At 43.0% G+C, this 22587-nt stretch overlaps 1 protein-coding gene across 2 annotated transcripts; it reads left to right on the forward strand.

Annotated features, from left to right (window-relative positions):
- Window positions 1-1774: 1774 nt before the first annotated feature.
- On the forward strand, window positions 1775-19845 carry AMD1 (adenosylmethionine decarboxylase 1). Of its 2 annotated transcripts, XM_062489943.1 has the most exons (9): window positions 1775-2421; window positions 12302-12388; window positions 13626-13752; window positions 14206-14308; window positions 15094-15136; window positions 15220-15364; window positions 16363-16455; window positions 16539-16694; window positions 17645-19845. In XM_062489943.1, exons 1-9 carry the CDS (start codon window positions 2291-2293, stop codon window positions 17783-17785), a joined length of 1026 nt encoding a protein of 341 aa, XP_062345927.1. In that variant the 5' UTR covers window positions 1775-2290; the 3' UTR covers window positions 17786-19845. The 2 variants fall into 2 exon arrangements, with proteins under 2 accessions (XP_062345927.1, XP_062345928.1); XM_062489944.1 differs by lacking the exons at window positions 12302-12388; window positions 13626-13752; window positions 14206-14308; window positions 15094-15136.
- The last annotated feature ends 2742 nt before the right edge of the window (window positions 19846-22587 follow it).

Raw genomic sequence — 22587 nt, forward strand, 5'->3', positions numbered from 1 at the left:
AGGGCCACTCTGATTGCAGTGGACTCTGTCTGGTAGCAGGTGCCAAGTCCTGAACTGGGAAGGTCAGAAAAAGAACGAATTGAGGGGGCACACAAGAGAACAGTCAAGACTTCAGGAAATGATGACGTTTGTGAGCACATGGTCCAAGATACACTGTGACACACCATAGTCAAGATCAGGAAGTCAGAAACTCCATACGAGACAGGATCCATGACAAGAAAAAGACATATCTGGAGCAGTGTCACACAGATGACTTGCAAACAGCAAGTAGGATCGAACACCTGACTGAAAACTAAAGAAAAATTTAAATCCACAGAAGACAGGACTAGGAACTAGTACTGCACATCTAGAAAGAAGGATGTGTGGACTGGTATTAAAAGTAGATGTGGAATACGACTGGACTAAGTCCACAGACTCTCAGATGTAGTTCTATTAGCACTTTAAGCAGATTTAATCCATTGTGACTACTGAAACTAGTGGTTATGCACTCCCATAATTTCATGCTCATGCCCAAGCACAGCTTTTTATTTGTACCAATACGAGCATCTATTTAGCTGGGACATGAACTGGCTTGGGAAACTGATGCAAATTAAAGATGGTCACAATTAAAAGCGATTAACCATCATTAAAACTAAGTAGTCAGAATTAAACCTGATGCAGTCCACTACACAGCCGTGCAAGTGCTTGTACTGGCACAAGATAGGAGACAGCATGGAGGTACAGACAAACGGCTGAGAAAGGTAAACCTTCTTCCAAGAGCTGTCACAACTCACACGAAGTTAATAAAAACCAGTGAAGCCCCAAGCACTGGAGAACACGGTTCTCTGCCAGCTATTAAGGCTGTGCCATGGGAGCGTAGAGCGGCAACCAGCCACCTAGGGAATGATTCACGTCCAGCTGCCTTGGCAATGACTCACTGGCTCAGTGACTCACTCCTCCGCTGGTGGACAGAGCCCACTGCCTATTATGCCGTCCGATACTGTCTCACTGTCTCCTAGTAGGGACTCATTCATCTGTCCCCAGCCATCTGCTGCTGCCTGTCCCATGTAGTGCAAGTGCCGTAGGCTCATCGGGGAAGACGGGATTTTCTGTTCTACATTTGGTCAGCTGCGAGCCTTTCCCCGGACTACGGAGTATGCAACACTGACTTTAAACTGTGTTACCGTATCGCTAAAAATGCTTTAGGTGACCATTGATCTATGGGGATTTCAACTATTTCTTCTAAATATTAGGGAAAAAAAGTTGCACGCCCTGCCCGGTCACTTCTTGTGCCACACACCCGCGTAGCGACTCCCCATTTCTCGGTCACAAACGCTGGGCTCCTGGAACGGGCCAAGGGAACGGGAAGTACGCCTGAACGCTCGGCTGAGCTACTCTTACGAGCGAGGAAAGCGCCTTTCTGCGGGCGCAGAGGGAAGGAGCGCCGGGTGCGGGAGCAGCGCTGCCGCCTCGGCCCCGGAAGAGCCGGAGTTCTCGGGCTCGCCCCTCGCTACGCGCCGAATGGTTTCGGGGGATGCTCCCCCACCGTCTCTAGGCCGCGTCCAGCCCTGCTTCCCCTGTCACGGCTTCTTGCCGATCACAGCCCGTGCTTCGCACCCGTGTTCGGGGCGGCGCGGTCCGATGGCGGCGCGGTCCGATTCCGGCGCTGCCCCAGCCCCGCCGCCGCCCGCGCTCCATCTCCCGCTCCCTGCGGGCGGGCTGCAACGGGAGGGGCCAGAGGAACCGGCATATGCCTCGACGGGCGTCACCGTCACCCTATGGGAAGCGGGGAAGGGCGGGCCGGAGCGGCGGCTGCCCAATGCGCAGCGCGACCCGGCGTGATGCGGATACCTGCGGGCGTATAAAGGCGGCTGCATGCGCACTGGCTCCTCGCTTACACAGTATGGCCGGCGACATTAGCTAGCGCTCGCTCAACGCTCTTCTCTGTAACAGGGGAACACACGGACTACAAGGAACCGAACCGCATCGCCCGCCCGCACCCCCGCTCGGACTGTAACCCGCTCATACACGCTCACGCCGCATCCGTCGCCGCGCACTCCGGGTGGTTTTCGCCCGTTTAAAAAAAAAAAAAATTCCTCTTCTACTTATTCCTCTACTTTTTTTTTTTTTTTTTTTTTTTTTTAATTAATATTACGCAAATCCCCCAGAAGGTGAAACCCGCCCGGGACGGACTGGGACCCGGCGGCGGCAGCAGCGCGGCCCGTGCAGCAGCAGTGAACGGTGGCGGCCGGGGGCGGCAGTTTGGTTGTCGTTTAATTTCTGTGGTTGTTGGTTGCCGAGTTGTCTCACCATGAAGGAGAGCGGTGCACACTTCTTCGAAGGGACCGAGAAGCTGTTGGAGGTGTGGTTCGCCCGGCAGCAGCCCGCGCAGCAGGAGCCGCACCAGAGCAAGGGGTCCGGCGACCTCCGCACCATACCCAGGTCCGCGAACGGGTGGGGTCGGAGCGGGGAGAGGCGGCGGCGGGGACAGCGCTGCCCCTGGGGGGAGGCCAGCGGAGCGGGAGGGTCCCTGAATGGTCCGGGTGTGGCGGCGCTTTGGGGGGCGATGGCGGCCGCGCCGGGGGAAGGCGGGTTCCGGGGTGGCCGTCGGTGGGGGCTGGGCTCCCGCGCTGCCGGCCGCCTTCCCGCTCCTCCGGTGACAGCCCCGGCATCTCCCCGCTGGGGGTGACCTTCCGCCGCCCTCCAGAGACCCCCCCCAGGGCAGGGAGGCTCCCCTCGTCCGGCGGGCGGGAGGTGGCGGTGCCGGGGACGGAAGCCATTCCGCGCCGCCACCTCGTGCAGCCCCGCGCGGTTCCCGCTGGCAGCATGTGGCGGCGGAGCGGAGCCGGGCGTGTGCCGCGCCGGCCGGGAGCGCCGCGGGGGGAGCGAGCGCCGTGTCGCAGTGCTGCTGGCGGCCGGGCCACGGCAGCGGCGCCTACCGCTCTGCGGCAGCTCGTCCCGCTCATGCGGCCGATTTCGAGATGAGAAGGCTCGGGAAATCCCTGCCCGTGCCGTAGTGCGGGGACTCGGGAATCTCCATCCCCGTTAACGCAAGCTGGAAAGGGAGATTCCTGTGGCCGTCGCGGCGAGGGTTGATGGTTCTCTCTCACATGGCCGGTGTGGCGGCGACCTCCGGCACCGCGTAGCTGGACAGGTCCAGTGAGCGGCTGTCGCCGAGGGAAGCGGGCGGTATCCGGGGACCCTTCCCGTGTCTCCTAGCGGCGCGGTGGGCACCGGAGCGGAGGAGGCATCGGGAAAGGGGGTGCCCCCTCCTCCCCTAGAAGTGTGGCTCCTAGCGGCTTACACGTGAGTGTCCTGGCCGCGCTCCCGGGCCGCGCCGCCGCTCCCGTCACTCTCCCCCATTGAGGAGCCGAGGCCAATGGGAGCGGGACGGCGCGGAGGGCCGGGCCGCGCCCGTCACCCAATGGGCATGTGGGGAATGCGCTGGCGCCGCGCTCGGCGCCGCCCGGGGCGGGAGAAGGAAGGCCCGGGGCCCTCTCCGCTCCCGCCGCACGTGTTCGGCACCGGCTCCCGCCGCTCCCCGCCCGCCGCCCAGGAATGTGCCTGCGCCGCCTTTGTTAGCGCAGGAGCCGGTGGCCACCTGCCGGCACACGGGGCGGCTCTGGAGCCGTGCTGGGCAAGGCGGGCACGGCGCCTCTGTACTGCAGATCGCCAGTACTGTATTTTGGAGCAGAACAGCGTAGGAACACTGGAGCTAGGTGATCTTTGAGGCCCCTTCCAACCAAGACCATTCTAGGATTCTGTGGAATACTTAGACTTCTGACTGTGAGGGTCTACCTGTAGATCCGCAAAAATTTGCCCTCTGGAAGTGTCAGAAAATGGTAGCTGCGAGCTTGAAGTAGAAAGCAAAATCTGCAGAACTATGGACGAGCTTGCAGTGACAACAAAAATGGTGTATGTAGGCGGGAGCAAAGGTAGGCTTGTCCTAAGCAAACAGGGCAAATCTGAAGGTTATACTCACGTGAGTAGTTCACCTTCAGTATGGCCAGCTATTCAGCTTTTCAGGTTCGGGTGGTTGCTGGAGGATCTGGCTCTCGGTGTAGCCCGATCTGCTTCTGCATTGAACTGTTACCCAGTGGTCTTCGGTCAGGGAGTTTGAGCAAGAGGACTTGTCATAGTGGACTTAATGTTTGGAATATGACGTGATCTCCGTTCAGAGATATATTCTCTTTGTATTTACCTTTGTTTTGGTATTTCTCAGCTAATTTCCCATGTGTCTATATCGGTAGAATTATAGCTATTCACAGGTCTGAAGTGGCATTGTACAGTTTGCTGCCTTAATGAATAGCCCGTGTGTGCGTGTGTCTGGATGCTCATGGTTATTAGAAGCTCCATTTCTGCTGCACCAGAAGCACTGCAGACTACTTTTTTACCTCTGACCTGTTGGTGTATTGGGGTAACTTACTTGTGTAACTTTGACTTGTGAAGCTATTTAGACCTTAATGAATAATGTATTTAAGGTGAAAGTCATTAAATGTAGCTCTATAGCTCTTTGAGGCTTAGTAGTGTAGCAGATACAGGGTAACAGCTTGTATAGTTAATGTCCAGTCAATTCTGGAAGGAAAATCATAGCTGAAATACTTGCTGCTTAGGTGCTGGAGTCCTGCAGTGTTTGACTTAAAATGTGAAAGATTCCACAAGTACTCGTTTGACTTTATTAGTACACAGATGTAGTTTAGAGATGGCATTCTGCAAATACTTTCCTTGCTGACACATTCATGCTCTCTGGTGTTCCATTTGTCAGCTCAGACTCGTGTTTGCAAAATTGAAAACTTAACTTTTAAACTGTTCCCAGAGCATTTAATATAACTGCAGTGTGGGTACTGGGACAGTTCCTTTGTGTGGTTTAGATATGGCTGTAAAACTTTAATAGAGTGGATAAAAACTGTTAACTGTTGAACGTGTGGTCTTTAACACAGTGTCAGAACCCTGAGCAGGCTTTGAAGACTTGTGTTAATTGGCTCTTAATACAACACCTTAATCGAAGTTGCTTACTTTCTTTGATCGGAGGCTGTGACATGTCTGAAAGTGCTATTAACCTGAGTCCACTTGCAATTATCAGTGAAACTGTGTTTCTAGCATGAAATTACCTTCCACAAACATGCTCTTTCGGAAAACTGTCAGAATTAAATTACCTCTTACAGCTGATAGATGCAAATGAAAGTCCTGATACAATGTATCCTGCTGTGCTAATTCTGTAATAGTGATTGAATAAGCTAGTTTATGTTGAACAGAGTCTGAAATCAAAGCTGAAACTGGAGAACAATAGCTAAATTAGAATCAAGTTGCAAACCAGTTGAGCTTGCCTTTTGTATTGTAATACCTGCATAGTAGTGAAATGTGAACCATTCATGTACTGGATAACTAAGCTGGTGTTCAAAGCTAAAAATTTCCATGTTGAGCATGTTTATTAGGGATTAGATATTTTAAAGTCTTTGCAGGATATCATCAGCAAAAAAGTTACTGAGCTGATGCAATTAAGACTTTTTTCCACATTTTTCCCTCTTACGGGCAAACCTGCTTTCTGGATAAAAGTTAGGATTGTGTAACATATTTCAGAAAAGATCTGTTGTCATTTTAATATATTCAATAAAGGTCCCAGCTAAAAAGTATGGAACTTGAGCTTTACTTTAAGTTTTGGGGTGTTTTTGCTTACTTCTTAAGGAATTATGCGGAAAGGTCTTATGGTTGAAATAGTTACTGGCAAGCATCTAAATATGCCTACCCTGCTTATATCCAGCAGTGGAATGAAGTTAATATTTTTGTGGGTTCAAAATAAATTGCTTTAATTTTATTGCTTGTTCTCACTATGCTTTGTAAAGCATGAGTTGTTGTTTTTTTTTTTTTCTAAAAGAAATAGCCTTAAACTATGTATAGAAAACAGAGGGTTTGCTGAAATTATGACGAACTTGCTGCAAGCCCTGGATTTCCATGGTAACTGTATAGTGCATTCCCTATCCCTGCAGTAAAATAAGCTGTTTATTCCTTCAGATGATGTGTAGCTATGTGTTTTCCATCTCAAGGGCTGTCAGGATCTTGAATGTAGAGAAGTTTGAAACCATAAATAATAAATGATGCCAGTGTTAGAGGCTTATATCTCAAGCATACAACCCTGAGGAATGCTCTGAAATTAAGCTTAATTGTGGACTTTTAATCTGCTTCCTATTTGTCTATGTTATGTGGCGACACAAGCTGGAAAAAACTGCAGCAATGAAGAGTATAGGGTGCTACTGATCCGACAGTCTGGTCCTGTGCTACATGAAAGCTCCCAAGTTTTGATGCAGTCAGGGATTTGATAGGAGTCCTGTAAATCCTTGCTGTGTGCTGTGCCCTGTCACTGCTGCAGTGCCACTGCACCTCTGCCTCCTTCCCCCAGTCCTGGGCAGTGTTACCTGCCTGTTTCCTCAAACTATGAAGGTACAAGGAAAGGGGGCAATGAGCCCTGCTCTGCTATTTCTGCAGTGCTTTGGAGCAAAACTGAAGGGACTCTGGAAGAAGGCAGGGCTGTGCTAAGATAAGGGCTTCTGTTCCAGTGTACTTGTGGAGCTTTTTTTATGGGTGATGCCAGGTTATCTGGAGAACTTTATGTAAGAGTTCAGTCTTCGCCTCATCAGAATGGATATTAATCAACTAGATTTTAGATCAGTTTCAAAATTACAGGTAAAGTATTTTCTTGTAATGCAAAATAATTAAAGAATGGTTTCACACAATGGAAATAAGCCCTCTCATTCTCATTACTACTGATTCTGATACTGCTTGCAGGAAAGTGAAGACTTACGTTGAAGACTTTCTGACATTTTCCTGCCTTATCACTAGAAGTGCTGAACCATTTGGGTAGTTGCTTTCTGTCAGAGGTCTGGGCCCTGAGTGAGATTGTAGAAGATAAATAAGCAGCTATTGGTGTATTCCTCAAAGGGCTTTCCTAATGGTTGTTTGCTCGGACAGGAGAACAGGAAGACTTGGAGCTTTTGCCTTACAGTATGTTCCTTCTGGAGGAAATTACATTGAAATTTGCCCTGAATGTTGCTTGTAAGTCCTGCTGTGCCTGCTGGGGCTCATGCTTCCTCAAACATTTTGGATGTCCTTGTATATGAGAGACTTGGGAATACCCATTGAACATCTTTGGATGTAAAGATGGAGTACCCATTCCATGTAACTGCAATAGTGTTGTAATGCCTGCCACAGGAGAAACATGCAGCCTTCAGAGCTCCAGCTGTGGCCATTTTTGTGCCATTGCTGAAAAATTTTGGTTTCATTTGGGAGTGGTGCTCTAAGTAGTTAGCTTGGGACTTCCTAGGTAGGAAGGATTTTGTGAGCAGTATTGCATCAAGGTAGATGCAACTTTCTACCCAGGTTCCTTTCTCTCAAAACTGTGCTTGTCCTTGGAGGCCTTCTTAGGTTTAAGATAAGGGAGATGTGGACAGTCTCTCTGTCTATCAGTGCTCAGAGGATCTAGAGGGTGTGACGCTTTTATGCACCCCAAAGATACTGCCTACATAAACTTAATCGAGTTGCAAGCACCTTGAACCTAAAACTCAGGCTGTGTAAGTGGTTCAAGGTAACCTATCTTCAACAGCAATTTATAAATTATATTTCTGATAGGAGGTAATTAATGTGCAGCTGTCTGCGGAGAAATGCACTGAAAAGCTGCTGAGAGGCACTTTAAAATGCTTGTGACTTTTGTGTGGTTTGTGCTGTTCCGACCTGTTTCGGGATGCTCAAAAGCAATGTTCCAGCTCTGACACCGATGTTTAGCCAGCTTTTGTGTGTCTTGGCTGCCTCTCCTCTTTGTAGGCAGTTTAGACACAGTTTTAGACTGTCTGGATCGTGGTGTTGGTAGGAATTTGCCTATTTACCTGTAGCCTGTTAATCAGGTAACTGATATCCATGTGGCTCCTAAAAACACTTAGTAGCTAACATGTGAGAGGATAAAAGATTGTTCTGCAGTAGAATGCTTGACATTAGAACAAGATTTTACATAGTCAAGATTAAAATGCTTATTACTTTTAGTACTGTAGAATAGTCAGCTCTTCTATTCTAATGAAAAGCTATGCAAGAGTATGTATATGGCTTAAGCTGTCTTTGAGTTCCACATGATTTATTACTTTAGAATTCCTGCCTTGCTGCAGTACAGCTTTTCTTCACAGTGCTGTCTGGCTGTCTTAGGAAGGTCCTGTTACTGGGGTGCTGGGGTAGTGTGCTTGAGGAGGCTGTTGGTTGCTGATAGGAACAAGTTCTTGATGTAGTTTTTAATGTCTTCAAATTGCTGTTTGCATATTTCCAGTTAGCCTGAAACAGCCTGGTATGCTTGGCTCTTGTTAAACAATGTGCTTTAACCCTGAAGGTAAAGGCTCAGAAGAGGCAAATAACTTGCATTCAAAGGCATGGCTTTATCAATCAAGGAAAATTACCTTCTGAAATAAAGAAGCAAACACGATGCTTTGGAACATGGTTGAGATGAACTGTTGACTACTTATGAAGCATACTTCCAACAGTTAAGCTACTACTTAGTTATTATAGCTTTTCCCTTCTGACATATCTGGTTGGCAGTTGAATGGAAGTTATTTGTACTCTGGTAATGAGTCTGTTGATAAGGCACTAAATATTGCAACACAGGTATAGGAGTAGATTGTTAGACTTGATTGTTTTTTTTCCCCTCCTTTGGGATGGCTGCTAATTAGGTGTAGAACAAATAGCTTTTTGCCATTCAAACAAGGACAGTTCTTCACACTTGAGTAGATGTATTCCATTTTTTGTTTGCTATTCTCTGAGAAGGCACAGTCATTTAAGGTGCATCGTGCTTGTCCATACAAGAAACTAATATAAGTCTGGATAAGTAGAAGTTATTTGAAAATTCAGGAAGGGGATCTTAGAACTTTGAATTAGGTGGTCAGTAAGCCCACATAAGTGAGGAGTCAGTCTTAAGTTGGTGTCTGCAGGTCTGCTGAAGAACTTGCTTCCAGTGAGAGCTGCCAGGGACTCTCATGGATTATATTCTACTATGCTTGAGTATAGGAAAGCAGTTTCCAAACTGGCATTGTCCTGATGTCTGGCTATGGGAAACCATTTAGGAAATAGTAATTCCTTGCACTTGGATCACTGAAAGGGGGATTTTGAAGAGCAGAAGTCCATGATGACACCTAATTGTAAATCAAGTCTTACTTGGGTATCCTTTTTTACAGTTGCAGGCTTTGCTTCCAAGTGAAAACTTAACTCAGTTATGAAATTAGTGGTGTACTCAAATTACCAACTTAGTGGATTTTTACTTATTGAATAGCTGCAATACATTTATTGATAACCATTGAAATACTATTTTTAAGGTTGATTTTGTTTTCTTCATTCAAATGTGGGTAGATATTGTTTGTCTCAACTAGTGACAATTACACAGATTAAAAAAGGGGGGGGAAGAAATGCAAGAGTTGTACTTGTAGTGAACTTAATCTACTTGGTACAAAGTAGTCCCAGATGTTCTTCCTTAGCTGGGCTTTAAACAATAGAACATGCCAAATACTAAGGTCATCTTGTTTAAGTAGGTTATGTTGGATCAAATCCAGCCTTTCTTTAGTTTTCTGTGCTTAACTTTAAAATGCAGACAGATACAGTCCTGTATCCCTGCAGAGCTTCTCCCTAATGTGGCCAAGTTTCATCCTGGGTGCTGCAACCCTTTGTTAGTCTATGTATGTTTCTAGAGCAAGCTTGGTATCCTGTCTGTTTCTAAAGTTGTAGGGTTTTTCCTTAATGCTGCTTTAGACAGATCAAATTATGACCTTGCCCTTTATTTCTGTAAAGGCTGAACACAGCATTTAGTGCATGCTTAGCTGTGGTTTCTGTAGTACAGTAGTGAGGACTCGAGCATAGCTATGATATGCAAAGGTCTTGTATAATTGCAGATTTCAGCTGTAGTACCTAAATACCGACTGTAGTACCAACAAGCATAACAGGACTTCCTTTGCATGGTGGGCTTTGCCCTTAACACACCATAGTGTCTTGTTGGTGATATACTGACCCCTCACTGAACTACCAAACTCGTTACATCTTCCTTTGCTAATATGTGTTTGAAACCTGGGCATTTCCCTGAAATGTGTGCACAGAACTGCACTACAGTGATACTTAAAGTGTCAGCCTTGTCTGGATAAGGCTGAGGGTTTGACTGTCTGACCAGGTAAGAAGCTTGTGAAGGCTGAGACGTATGCTCTTGCAAAGCCTAAGATAGTTACATGCCCATTAATACTTGGACAAGTACAAGATCAGATTTGTAGTAATGTACAAATGGGGTTAGTACAGCTCAGCATCAGGGAACTTTTCCTCACCTTTTCCAAATGCACTGTCAGACTCTGGGTGTCTATTTAATGGCAGATAAAGTGTCAGTAGGGATGCTGGAATGGTTTGAACAGTCTAAGACATTACCTAGTTCAATTTACAGGAAGAGTGGCTGGCAAACTTATGCTGGTGTGCTGCAGCCAGAGAAAACCAAATCTGTTAGTACTCTTACTAGTGAAATAGTACAGTTTTCTAGGAGCATTTAGAAGATAGTTTATATTATATCTATTTCACTCTTTGCATTTACCAGGCTTTTTGAGGTGAGCAGCCACTTGCATTTTCATGTACGCTTGAGTTTTAGGAACAGAGCTAAATCCAGTCAATGACATTAGCATAGAGCTGAGTAAGTGTGTGGGACTTGAGCTGAGCATTCCAAGTAACCTTTTTCATTTGATACGGAGATTTGAGTGTCTGTGCTGGCATGCACAGACATGTCAAACATTCCATCAAGGGTCACTAACTGTGGGAAACCTCACTTTGATTTTAAGTATCCAGTTATATCACTGAATTTCTAAGTTAATCAGATGTGCACTTGATTATGAGGATTTTTTTTTTAAAATGGGTAGGATTTTCTTAACATAGGTTCTGGCTGAATCACATATAAGTAAATATTACTGTTTTGGTGTAGCATCTACTTTAAATGGGAAAATCCTTGAGTATTAGTAAAGGTACAGAATTCAGTTTCTAAAGGCATTCTGAATTAGTTAATTGAGGGAAAAGTTAAGGCTTTTTTTTTTTTACTGTTCAGAAAGGCTAAAGAAGGTGGATGTTTTAATTATACATACAACAGAATCTAGAGCTTCAACTTCACAAACTGACCAGTTTTCTAAGGGGGATAGACTGGTGGCTGCAGGAGAAAGTGTGTTGATGGAATTAAGTGTGCTCTGTCCTGGAGTACAGCCAGCTGCAGGGCTTTTGCAGTGCCAGTAAAGGGTGTGAGAGGTCTGCCTCTTGAAGAAGGATTAGGCTGACAGTTTTATATGGGCAAGCTGAGCTCTCTTGGTGATGAAAAATTGGCAATTTTTTCATGCTCCTATCTCCCGCAGCTATTCCAGCTCTACTGATGGGCAGCTTAGCTTTATGCTGGGTTAGTAAATCTCTTGGATCATGACATCTCTGAGGACAAGAGCCAGCACAAACCTGCAGGTGGAATATGCTGGGAGAAGGGAGAAGTAGGACAGCTGGCAGTCTTGTAATTTTGTGACATCAGGAAGCTGTATCTGTTCCTGTCTTATTTATAGCAAAATTGACTGTATTGAATTCTACTGATTTGGTCTAGACATGAGAATGAAGTGACAACCAAAGTAGCTTTTTTCCAAGTCCATAGTTTCTCCTGAGTACTTGCAAGTCTTTCAGCTTAATTTGAGCCCTTGGGAGTTTTTTGTCTTTTTTTTATACTCCTTGTAGAATGAGTAATATTTGTAAAGAATTGAAATGTTAAACTTCTAGCACCATAGCTACGGTTTGCACAGTATGAAGGAATTCTATGATCCTGGTTGGTCAAAGAGGAATTCAGGCCATTGAAATATATTAGTTTTTTTGCTTTTCAGTTCAATTGCAAACTTGACTGGTCAATTAAAAGATCTTAATTATAACTTACTGGTTTATTACTGCAGTAGTTGCCAATGACTACTGTGGTTGAAGTGCATAGAGGTTCAACCTAAAGCATATCTTAAGTTACCAACATGTGGGATGCAGGATTTAAGGTTATCCTGACTCACCTGGTTAGAAACTTGAGGTTGCTGTTCAGCAGTTGTCCGCATGCAGCAGATCATGGTAACAGATTTTGAGGACTACTGAGCCATCAAGAGCAAAGAATGAAGTACTACTGTAGTGTGAAATATAGTCCCTGTATGAAAACTCTTCCCATTTTGTGCTCTCAAGTCCAGTGACTCTAGACTTGTTTGGGATTTTTACCCAGGGCTCCAGCAAGCTTTGGTTTGTTTAACCTGTTTTGTGCTCTTTTATAATTTCTTCACAGGATTGAGTGGGACAAACTTCTGGAGAATGTGCATTGTTTGATCATAAGTGTGACAAAAACTGACAAGCAGGAAGCTTATGTACTCAGGTAAGGCACTGGCTCATTCTTTTAGTCCCTAGGAGGGAAAAAAAGTGAAAGCTGCCATATATGATTCACTTGGCCAAGAATCCGATCTTGCAGGGATCTCCTGCTCAGAGATGCAAATCTCTTCATAGTTGTTTCTTTTTTCCCTTAACTAAAAGGATTGACAGAGTTATGGTGGCTTTGCACCTCGTCACTGAATTTTGTCCATGGATAAATAAGTGTCCCCAGTACAGAATTTCAGTATTACTTCAGCACAATAGGCTATAGGTGTCACTCATAGATCACAAAAAAAAACTTTTCAGTAGATCAGCTTTAACTGCACATCTTACAGTCAAGTGGAACAACTCTTGCAGCTGACCTAAGGATATCTGTAAGACTGTAGTTTTCCTGGAACCCTGGAATTTTTGTTGTGCTGCAGTTAGTTTTACAGACACTGCTTTTGCCATGTGTTTTTCATCTTGCAAAATAGTTTCTTGCTTTTTGTACGTGAACTTTACAGACACATTTGACATTCTCTGGTTTACTTCAGATTACAAATGCTGTAGTTTTTGTACTCTAAAAGACTGCCTTGAGGGCAAGGTTGTGCTAAGAGCAAGCTAGTCAAAGAAACTGTGTTCAAGTCTTGTTTCTCCAAGCTTCACGTATTTAAAAATTCTAGAAAGAGTAACTAGTTGCACTGCATCGTGGATAAAATTTAACCTTGATTTAGAATTTGTAAACAGTATTCCAAATTGAGTTACTTAAGCTAACTTTCACACTCATTATTCAGTTACCTGATGAAATGATAGCTGTTAAACATGTTTAAATGTTCTGGATGTAGTATCAATGCCTATCTCCAGTTCAGCTGGGCTGTAGTTAAGTGTCTGACTTAGTTTATATATAGTTAGCTTCTGTATCTTACTTATGAGGCATAACATATAGCTGTGCCTGTGTACCCACTACACAGCATGTTTGTATTTCTCAGATAGTTTGAGGGTGTTTAAGGTGTGTGCCTTTTTCTGTAGTGTGACAGCTCTGTAATACCATGCTTGGAGCAGGTATTTTTTTGGGCAGTCATAACAGCTCTGAAATGTTAGCTGCATTCTATTGATTTGATCTATTTGCTAAGTATGTTTGTGCCATATGCTGAGTGTTCACTTAGATTAATGCATTTGGTTGGGATAAGGACCAAGACTTAACAGCTCCCTCCTGGATTGTTTCTTGTAGAGCACTTAATATATTCTTAACACCTCTTTTTCAGTGAGAGTAGCATGTTTGTCTCCAAGAGACGTTTCATTTTGAAGACGTGTGGTACCACCCTCTTACTGCAAGCACTGGTTCCCCTGTTGGAGCTTGCTAGGGAGTACAGTGGGTTTGACTCAATTCAGGTAAAGTGTCAAAAATCTTCCTTGGAATGTACAAAAAGCTTTTTGCTACTATTTCAAATTCATTCTTTACAACAAATAATATGGAACTTGGATGTTTGTGTGCTTCCCATAATGGGAAGACAGTAAGGTAAGATTGTTCTGCTGTAGCAGTTGCCCTTTTATTTGTCTCTTAGTGGATGCTAATTAACAAATGCTACTGAGCTGAGTTACTTAAGAGCAATAGTGCCCATGCTGTCTAGTGGAAAGCAAGTTTGTAAGTAAACTGTCTCTTGAAGCTTAGAAATTAAAACGGCAATAAATGTGTGCTTCTGAAATGGCAGTACAGGGAGCAGTGTTTTGACAATGAAAACTTAGGTCCTGTGGGAGTTCGTGATAAATGCTTGCTTTTCTCTAAATTCTTAGATTCAAAATGGTTGGATATACTCTACCTGACATGCACCTTTATTTTTTCAGAGCTTCTTTTATTCACGTAAGAATTTCATGAAGCCTTCCCACCAGGAGTACCCACATAGGAATTTCCAGGAAGAAGTAGAGTTTCTTAATGAAATTTTCCCAAGTAAGTTGATGAAACTTCAGCAGTTGGGTGAAGGGTTGATGTTACATGAGAAGTGATGAGCAGTGCAATAGGTACAGGCTGCCAGGCCAAGAATTCAGCAGTTCTTGCAAAAAAAGTCAAAAGCTATGAATACTTATTTTCTGAATTTGATACTTGCTTGCCAAGATCCAAATTTAAATCATACTAAACTTGGCCTTTAGCACCTTGCCTTAACTGGGGTCATCTTCAGGCTTGCAATCACTCTGCAGAATTCTGAAAACCCTATTAAAAAGCTAGGATAGTAATTTAAAGTAAATAATACACTGAAGAAAAATGTGGGCTTTTCTCAGAGAAGTTACTATGCTAAAAACTGAATTTAAACGTTTAATACAGTTTAAGACTTACAAGAAGAATCTTAAATTTTGAAGTGACAGGTTTTTGAAGTAACATGGATGCTGTGGTGCTAATCAGAGTTATTTGGAAATAAATTATAATCCTAAGTGCATTTAGAAGAGGCTTTGAGTTCCACAGTTTCTCTGGGCATAGCTAAAGCTGTGATATCAATTTCCTGATAGTAGCCTCTCAACTGGGGTGTCCAGACCCACTTCTGAGGAGGCTTGCTTTTCTGATTATTAACTTTGCATTCCTAAGTTAAATGCCTGGTTATATGATACAGCCGCTGACTGCATCAGTGAACCTCGTGGGGTTCTGTGAAAGGCCCCTGTCTTTAAATAAGAAATGAATGTCATGTTTTACATAAATGTTCATCTGTGGTACATTAAATGTGGGCTTTTTGTCTTGTCTAGATGGAGCAGCTTATTGCATGGGGCGTATGAACTCTGATTGCTGGTATGTATGTGAAGAGTTTGAAGTCTTTACAATAGAACTTGGTGCTGTCCATGTGTTACATACTTGATTTGTGCTTTACCTAGGTACCTGTACACCCTGGATTTCCCAGACAGTCGGATATCCAATCAGCCTGATCAGACACTGGAAATTCTGATGAGTGAGCTTGACCCAGTAGTGATGGACCAGTTCTACATGAAAGATGGTGTTACTGCAAATGATGTCACTCGTGTATGTTTCCTTGAAAACTTGAGTGTTTTGGAGAATGGTGGAAATTGGGCGACAAAGTGCTTCATTCGCTCAACTTTTAATACAAGGTTTATTTTGTGGTAGGAGAGTTGTAGAAAGTGCCAGGTTAATGCTTTGGGAGGAAAATGGATTTAATCAAGAATGTTTTGCGGAATATAACTTCATGCTTTCAATGTCCTCCCTTCAGTGAAAGCAGCAGTATGCAGTGCTTTGGGTGATTGGAAGCTTTTACTCGGAAGAATGTAGGAGTAGGAATAAAACCACAATTTGAGTAACTTTCAAGGATGTAGATTACAAGGAGTAAGGCTTAGACTGGAGCTAAGGAATGCAGAGGTTAGCTATCAAAATCAGGGTTAAATCAGGGAGCCATTTGGATGAGGGGAAGGGCAGATTTGGGGTCTAAGCGTAGCTTGATGGATTTGTGTCCTTTTCCCAGATGGCAAAGTCATGTGACATGAACGAGTTTTCTTGACAAGTACACTGACTTCATCTTGTTTTCCATCTTAGGCTTTGATTCTCATACTGTATTTGCTATTGAGATTTGGCTATAGCTCAGGTACTGTGTGGTAAATCAAAACACTTGGTTATTGCACTTCTTCCTAGGGTAGAAAGTAGTATGTCCATACTCTGGAGTAAATGTAAACAGCCTTTACTTTGTGGTTGAAGAGAAGCCATTTCAGCAGCCAAAGCAAGTATGTTCTGGAGTTCTAAGCTGTTGCCTTGGATGGATGCAGCTGGGCTCTGTAAGAGGCAGTGTGATAGCTTGCATTCAGCTTCTCATTGTCATTGATGTAGTTACAAGATGTAAACCAACATCATCTACAGTGGTACATGTAATCAGACTGATGTGTTATTGAGAGAATTCTGGTTATCTGTTGCCTGGAGAATACTTTATGAAGTAGATGTTCATTTGGCCTTTGAGTTAAATCTAAACAAGTGTAAGGATGCATGATAAACAAAGTTGTTTAACTTTGTTTCAGATGAGTGGAATTCGTGACCTGATACCAGGTTCTGTTATTGATGCTACAATGTTCAATCCTTGTGGGTATTCAATGAATGGGATGAAATCGGATGTAAGTTTTCTATTCATTATTAATAAACATTGATAAATAAAAGTAAATAAATACTTGGTGGTAATAATACCTTATTTTTTCAGGGAACTTACTGGACTATTCACATCACTCCAGAACCAGAGTTTTCTTATGTTAGTTTTGAAACAAACATAAGTCAGACCTCTTACGATGACCTGATTAGAAAAGTTGTAGAGGTTTTCAAGCCAGGAAAATTTGTGACAACTCTCTTTGTTAATCAGGTGAGTTTTCTTGCATTAGCTTACCAGCTGATGAAATATGTAGAGACACAGACAAAGCAAGGCTTGAGATTTTTTCTGGAGATTAACAGTTTCCAGTTTGCCTCTATATTTGAGTGGTAGTTTCTTTGCAAAGTAAAAATACATGCCAAAGCAAGACTGAAGAGTACTAAATCTGATCTTCAGAAACAGTAAGATGCAGCATCCCAGTCCCAGAATTCTAATGACATCCTATGTAGTTCTCTATAGGCATAATTTCTTGCTTTGGCATTTTTCTGGATTTGCCTGCAAGTGTCAGTTGTAGAACACCTGCTGTTAGTGGTGTTGTTCTCAGCTAATCATAGAACCACAAAATGATTTGGGTTGGAAGGGACCTTTAAGATCATCTAGTTCCAAAGTCCTGCCATGGGGCAGGGACACTTTCCAGTATATCCGATTGCTCAGAGCCCCATCCAGCCTGGCCTTGAACACTGCCAGGGATGTGGCATCCACAGCTTCTCTGGGCAACCTGTTCCACTGTCTCACCACCCTCACTATGAAGATTTTTTTCCCCTAATACCTAATCTAAACCCACCCTCTTTCTGTTTAAATCTGTTACCGCTTGTTCTACCAATATATGCTCTGGCAAAAAGTCCCTCTCCAGCTCTCTTGCAGTCCCCTTTAGGTACTGGAAGGTGCTCTAAGGTTTCCCCAGAGCCTTCTCTTCTCCAGGCTGAACAACCCCAGTTCTCTCAGCCTGTGTCTATTGGAGAGGTGCTCCATCCCCCTGATTATTCACAGAACAGCAGTACCATATGTAGGGAGCAGAATCACTGGGCATGAAGCTTTCTGCACAACTGTCAGGAAGAGTTTTTAAAACTTGTTGGTAAGAACCATATATGAAATGCGGTGTGCTAATCCATCTCTAAATGCCAGTTTTGAAAATAACTTTCTTTTTTTCATTTATTTTCTAGAGCTCTAAATGTCGCACAGTGTTTTCCTCTGCCCAGAAGATTGAGGGGTTTAAACGTCTTGATCACCAGATTGCCCAATTCAGTGATTATAATTTTGTTTTTACCAGTTTTACAAAAAATCGCCAGCAACAGCACAGTTGATTAAGAATGAAGAAAAAGCGCAAAAAGAAATCCCATACAGAAGGTGGTGGTTGCTTTCTAGTTAATGATTCAGGGGGCCATGCTTTCCACTCCCACCACCTTGTAGTTGTGGAAAGCCCTAGGTGTAATCATAGTATAACCATTTTGAATTGTATGCATTATTATATCAAGGAGTTAGATATCTTGCATGAATGCTCTCTTCTGTGTTTAGGTACTCTATGCCACTCTTGCTGTGAAATTGAAGTGCATGTAGAAAAATCTTACTGTATGAAACTTTACAACACTTGTAAAAATGATTCAGGTAGAATTACACACAGTATAGTTTTTCTCCAAGTATCACCAAAAATTCCCCACAGACAAGGCTTTCGTCCTCATTAGACTTCAGCCTCAACCTACTCACTGGGGACAATTCTCTGTTAAATTGTCACTTTTTTTTAATCGATGTTGTGATTTCAGTCTAAAACAGTTTTTGATGAACTTCTATAATTTCTAATGAAACTGATTCCTAATTAACACTTTCATATTTGGAGAAAGTTCTTAAAACAGTTACGAATTGTTTTGCTACTACAGGTGGTGGTTGATTTATTTTTTAAATCAGACTGACTTTTCATGCTCTAATAAAGCTTCTAGGAATTTCCTCAGCTCTCCTGTAGAACTGGGCTAATGCATCAGTCTTTCACCTTAAGTAACTTGGGTATCGGTACTAGTGCAGGCTAAATTTTGTCTCATCTTAATGGTCATTTGTCTGTCCACATCCCCAAGCTGTCACACTGCTATGCAATGGCAGAATTTGATGAAGGTCCAAGACTTGACAGGGGAAGAGCTGAACTAGGCTTCAAGTGCTTTGGCATAATTGTGTGACAGCTTTGCAAAGTGCAAGTTCATATTGGCAGCAGGCATTTTCTGTCCTCATCACCTGTCCTGTCAGAACAGGAAGCCGGTGCTCCTGAGCACTGGCAGGTAGGGCTAGTGCAGGAGTGAGATTTGCCAGTCTAGGTGTGTTGATTGGTTTGGATTTTTCTCAGTAAAACCTGTGACCTGCTGCTTTGGACTGTAAAGAGTGCTTCTAAACTGGTCCAGTGTCACTTCATTTTGTTGTTCCAAGCAAAGCTAATGCCTCTGTCTTGTGACCGTCCTGTGACATTGTTGTGCATGTGACTTATGTTGTACTTGAGTGTTGTGACTTCATCTGTTTTTTCCTCCTAATTGCTAAGGTGGTTCCTCTTACTGTGACTTGAGGGCATTAAGTGAAGGTATAGAACATGAACTGTCTGGGGCATCCAGACAGAAGTGAAGTAGAATGCTATTCATGAAGCATGAGTAAGTGTGTAATTCAAAGTCACTTTAATGTGTATTGACTAAAATGCAGGCTTTGAGAAGCTGGCACACTTTCAGCTTTGTTTGTTTGCAAATACTGGGATTTTTAACAGCTGTGAGACCAGCATGTTAACAACAAAATTGAAATTTTTTTTCCCCTCTTGTCCTTGCAATGTTTTGACTCTTTCTGGTTTGATGCAATGGTTCTTTCGTTCCTTCCGTATTTATAAATGAAGCGCTTTTTCAGTGCTTCTGAACTGAAGTTCTGCTTGGTTAGAAATCAAGTGGTTGGAACATTTTGATTTTTTTAAGCATATTATTGATGTTCTTTACCAGTGTTATCAATTACATGCTGTAAATGTCACTAATGCTTTTTGGTGTTAATATTGAGGACCAATATTTCAGTGGTTTGTTTTGGTTTGTTTTTTTTTTTTTTTGTTCTTGCATTGTCCCAATTGTTCTGACATTTTTTGGTTTGAGGTCCTTTAAGTATACTGAAGATCCCTTTTCAAGTAATACTGAAAGAATGCATCTTACAAAAAGAAACATAAGCCTCGTCTATGAAAATGAAAGCTGTTGAATGGGTTATTGAACTATCTGGGTGATCAGGATGGGGGGAGTATGGTGTTTATAATTTCTGTGGTGTTAGACTTTGATCATTTAAAAATATCTGTACCACAACTTAACGCTTCAATAAAAGTTCGCTTAAATTGTTTGTAGTGATGATCCAGCAATTCTATCCTTCACTCTCTTCATGCTTTTTGGTACCAAATGGTTTAATTCTGAAATAGCTTTATGTCCTTACTGCCCTAATTTGCACTGGTCCTGTAGGGGACCCATCTCAACACTGGCAGTTTAAAATTGGGCAGCATGTGAAATGAAGCAAAGTGAAAATGTTATGCTGTTCTTGAAGTTAAAACTGTTTCTCTTAATGAACATAACACAAAAATTTGTTGTCTCCATTCAACTTGGATTATTTTTTATTGAGCATTAAATATTCTAAATAGCCTTCTGACTTAAGACAGTTGCTTCTAAGTAACAAACTGGCATACATTTATGTACTGAAGCTTAGACTGTCTTTGAGAGTTCAAGGTGAGATTTATCTCTTAAGGTAAAGTAAGCAGGTACCTAATCTAGATAGTAACCTAGACCTGAAGCCTAGTGGCTAGGAATGTCAGTGTTAAGCACATGCAGCTGGCAAAATTGAAATTTCCTTGAGTTCATGTGTTAAATCCTATAGGAAGAGCAGCTGCAGTTTAATTGTACTTGCAAAGCTCCAGCAGTGCTGATATCCCCCAAAGTCACTTAAGTATTGTGTTGGTATTGGAGGCCTAGAAGCTTTGAATTGCTTAGTTCTGAATACAGGTTTCATTAGTCACACAGAACCTTATCTGTGATGTTACATATCTCTAATGGTGTTCTGGATAGTAAATAATAACTTGCAGTTATTTCAAGTACTTGAGACTTTCTAAAATGCCTGACAAACTATGAAAATAAGAAATTCCAGTTTGCAATATCAAGAGGTGTCCTCTTTTAACAATCTCAGCCATGACAAATTAGCAGTAACCTGTTGAAGTTTGCCAGCTGGGGTGGTGTAAACTCAGGTTTCCCTAGTGATAATCCCAAGAGCAATGCCACCAATTAGAAGTCTTCAAAATAATGGTGAGGATATGCTCCCAAGGTGTGGAGTTCTCCCAAGCTATTTCAAGTTAACTGATACATTTTCTTCTATTGCTTGTTATACACTACTTACAATACTGGAGCTGCTGTTATATTTTAAAAAATTAAGCAGGCCCTAGAGTCTTGCTTCTGCAGCTGCCTGAAAGCCATATCTTTATATAAATTCTACATTCTCTATAATATGCTTAGTTCTGCATTTGGTAACTGCTATTAATTTTAAATGTATGTGTACAAGTGAAATAGGTACAGTCACTTTTAGGAGCAAGACCAGACACATGAATGCCATAAGCTCAGCATTTTTCATTCCTGGATTAGCCAGAATGTCAACATACATTTTCTTATCATGTAATTCTTAATGCAGGTGCTTTACCTAATACCTAACTCTAAATTATGTTGTTTATAGCCCTCATGTCACTTTCCCCACATCTTTTTCTAGATTATATTTAGCTTCCCCACTCCATCACTCTAAATTTTTCTTAAATACTAAGATTTCAAAATAGCACGTAAGGCATCTGCCCATTTAAAGACATGGAATCACAGAACTGTTTGGGTTGGAAGGAACCTTAAAGATCATCTGAGTCAAACCCTCCTGCCATGGGCAGGGACACCTTCCACTAGACTGACTTGCTCAAAGCTTCTTCCAGCTTGGCCTTGAATACTCAGCTTCTCTGGGCAACCTGTTCCAGTGTCTCACCATCCTTATAGTAAAGAATTTCTTCCTAATACCTCATCTACACCTTTGCTTATTCAGTTTAAAGCAATTCCCCTTTGTTGTGTCACTACATGTTCTTGTAAAGAGTTTCTCCCCATCTTTCTGGCAGGCTCCTTACAGGTACAGGAAGGCTGCAGTTAAGTCACTCAAAGCCTTCTATTTCCCAGGTAGAAAATCCAAAATTTCTCAGCTTTGTCTCACAGAAGAGGTGACACATCACTAATCAACTTGGTGTCCCTCCTCTCCACTCATTCCAACAGGTTGAAGTCCTTTCTGTTCTGGGACCCCGGAGCTGGATGGTCCCAGGTGGGGTTCTCACCAAAGCAGACCAGAGGGGCAGAATCCCCTCCCTGGCCTGCTGCCCACACTGCTTTGGATGCAGCCCAGGACACAGTTGGCTTTCTGGGCTGGGAGTACACATGCTTGGGTCATACCTAGCCTCTCACCCACCAGCACCCCCAAGTCGTTTTAGGAGGGCTGCTCTTGAGCTGTTCACCTCCAGCCTGGATTGAGATAACAGTTCCTGTGACAGGTGTAGCATCTTGCACTTGATCTTGTTAAACCTCACAAGACTGCTATTTCTCAAGCTTGTCCAGCTCCCTCTGGATGGCATCCTATCCTTCAGATTTGACAACTGCACCACTCAGTTTTGTCACCTGCAATTTTGCAGAGAGTGGCTCAATCCCGTAATCTGTTAAAAAAGTCATTAAAGAAGGTATTAAATAACACTGGTTCAAATATGGACACCCCAGTATTGCTCTCTGCATTAGGGAGGTGTAAAGTTCTGACTTGAGTTTGTGTAAAGTTCTGACTTGAGTTTGTGAGGTAGCTAGGGAAATTGAACTTTTGACTCTCTATTTTCACTAAAAATGTTCTAATGGCTCCATAGTCGAATATCTTCAATTTCATTGCCTTAATTTATGGGTAAAAGTAAGCATTTGGTATGTGTTTTACGCTATTAAACCTGCTGCAACAACAAAGCTGTAGAGAGACAAGGAAAAGCCAGCATAAGATTTAACACAGTTGTAAATTGCAGTTACAGGACTAAGTTTCAGCTTCCTCTCCTTGTGAACATGAGTTACACAGATGTATC

The sequence above is a fragment of the Cinclus cinclus genome, chromosome 3, assembly GCF_963662255.1.
Source record: "Cinclus cinclus chromosome 3, bCinCin1.1, whole genome shotgun sequence".
Lineage (NCBI taxonomy): Eukaryota > Metazoa > Chordata > Aves > Passeriformes > Cinclidae > Cinclus > Cinclus cinclus.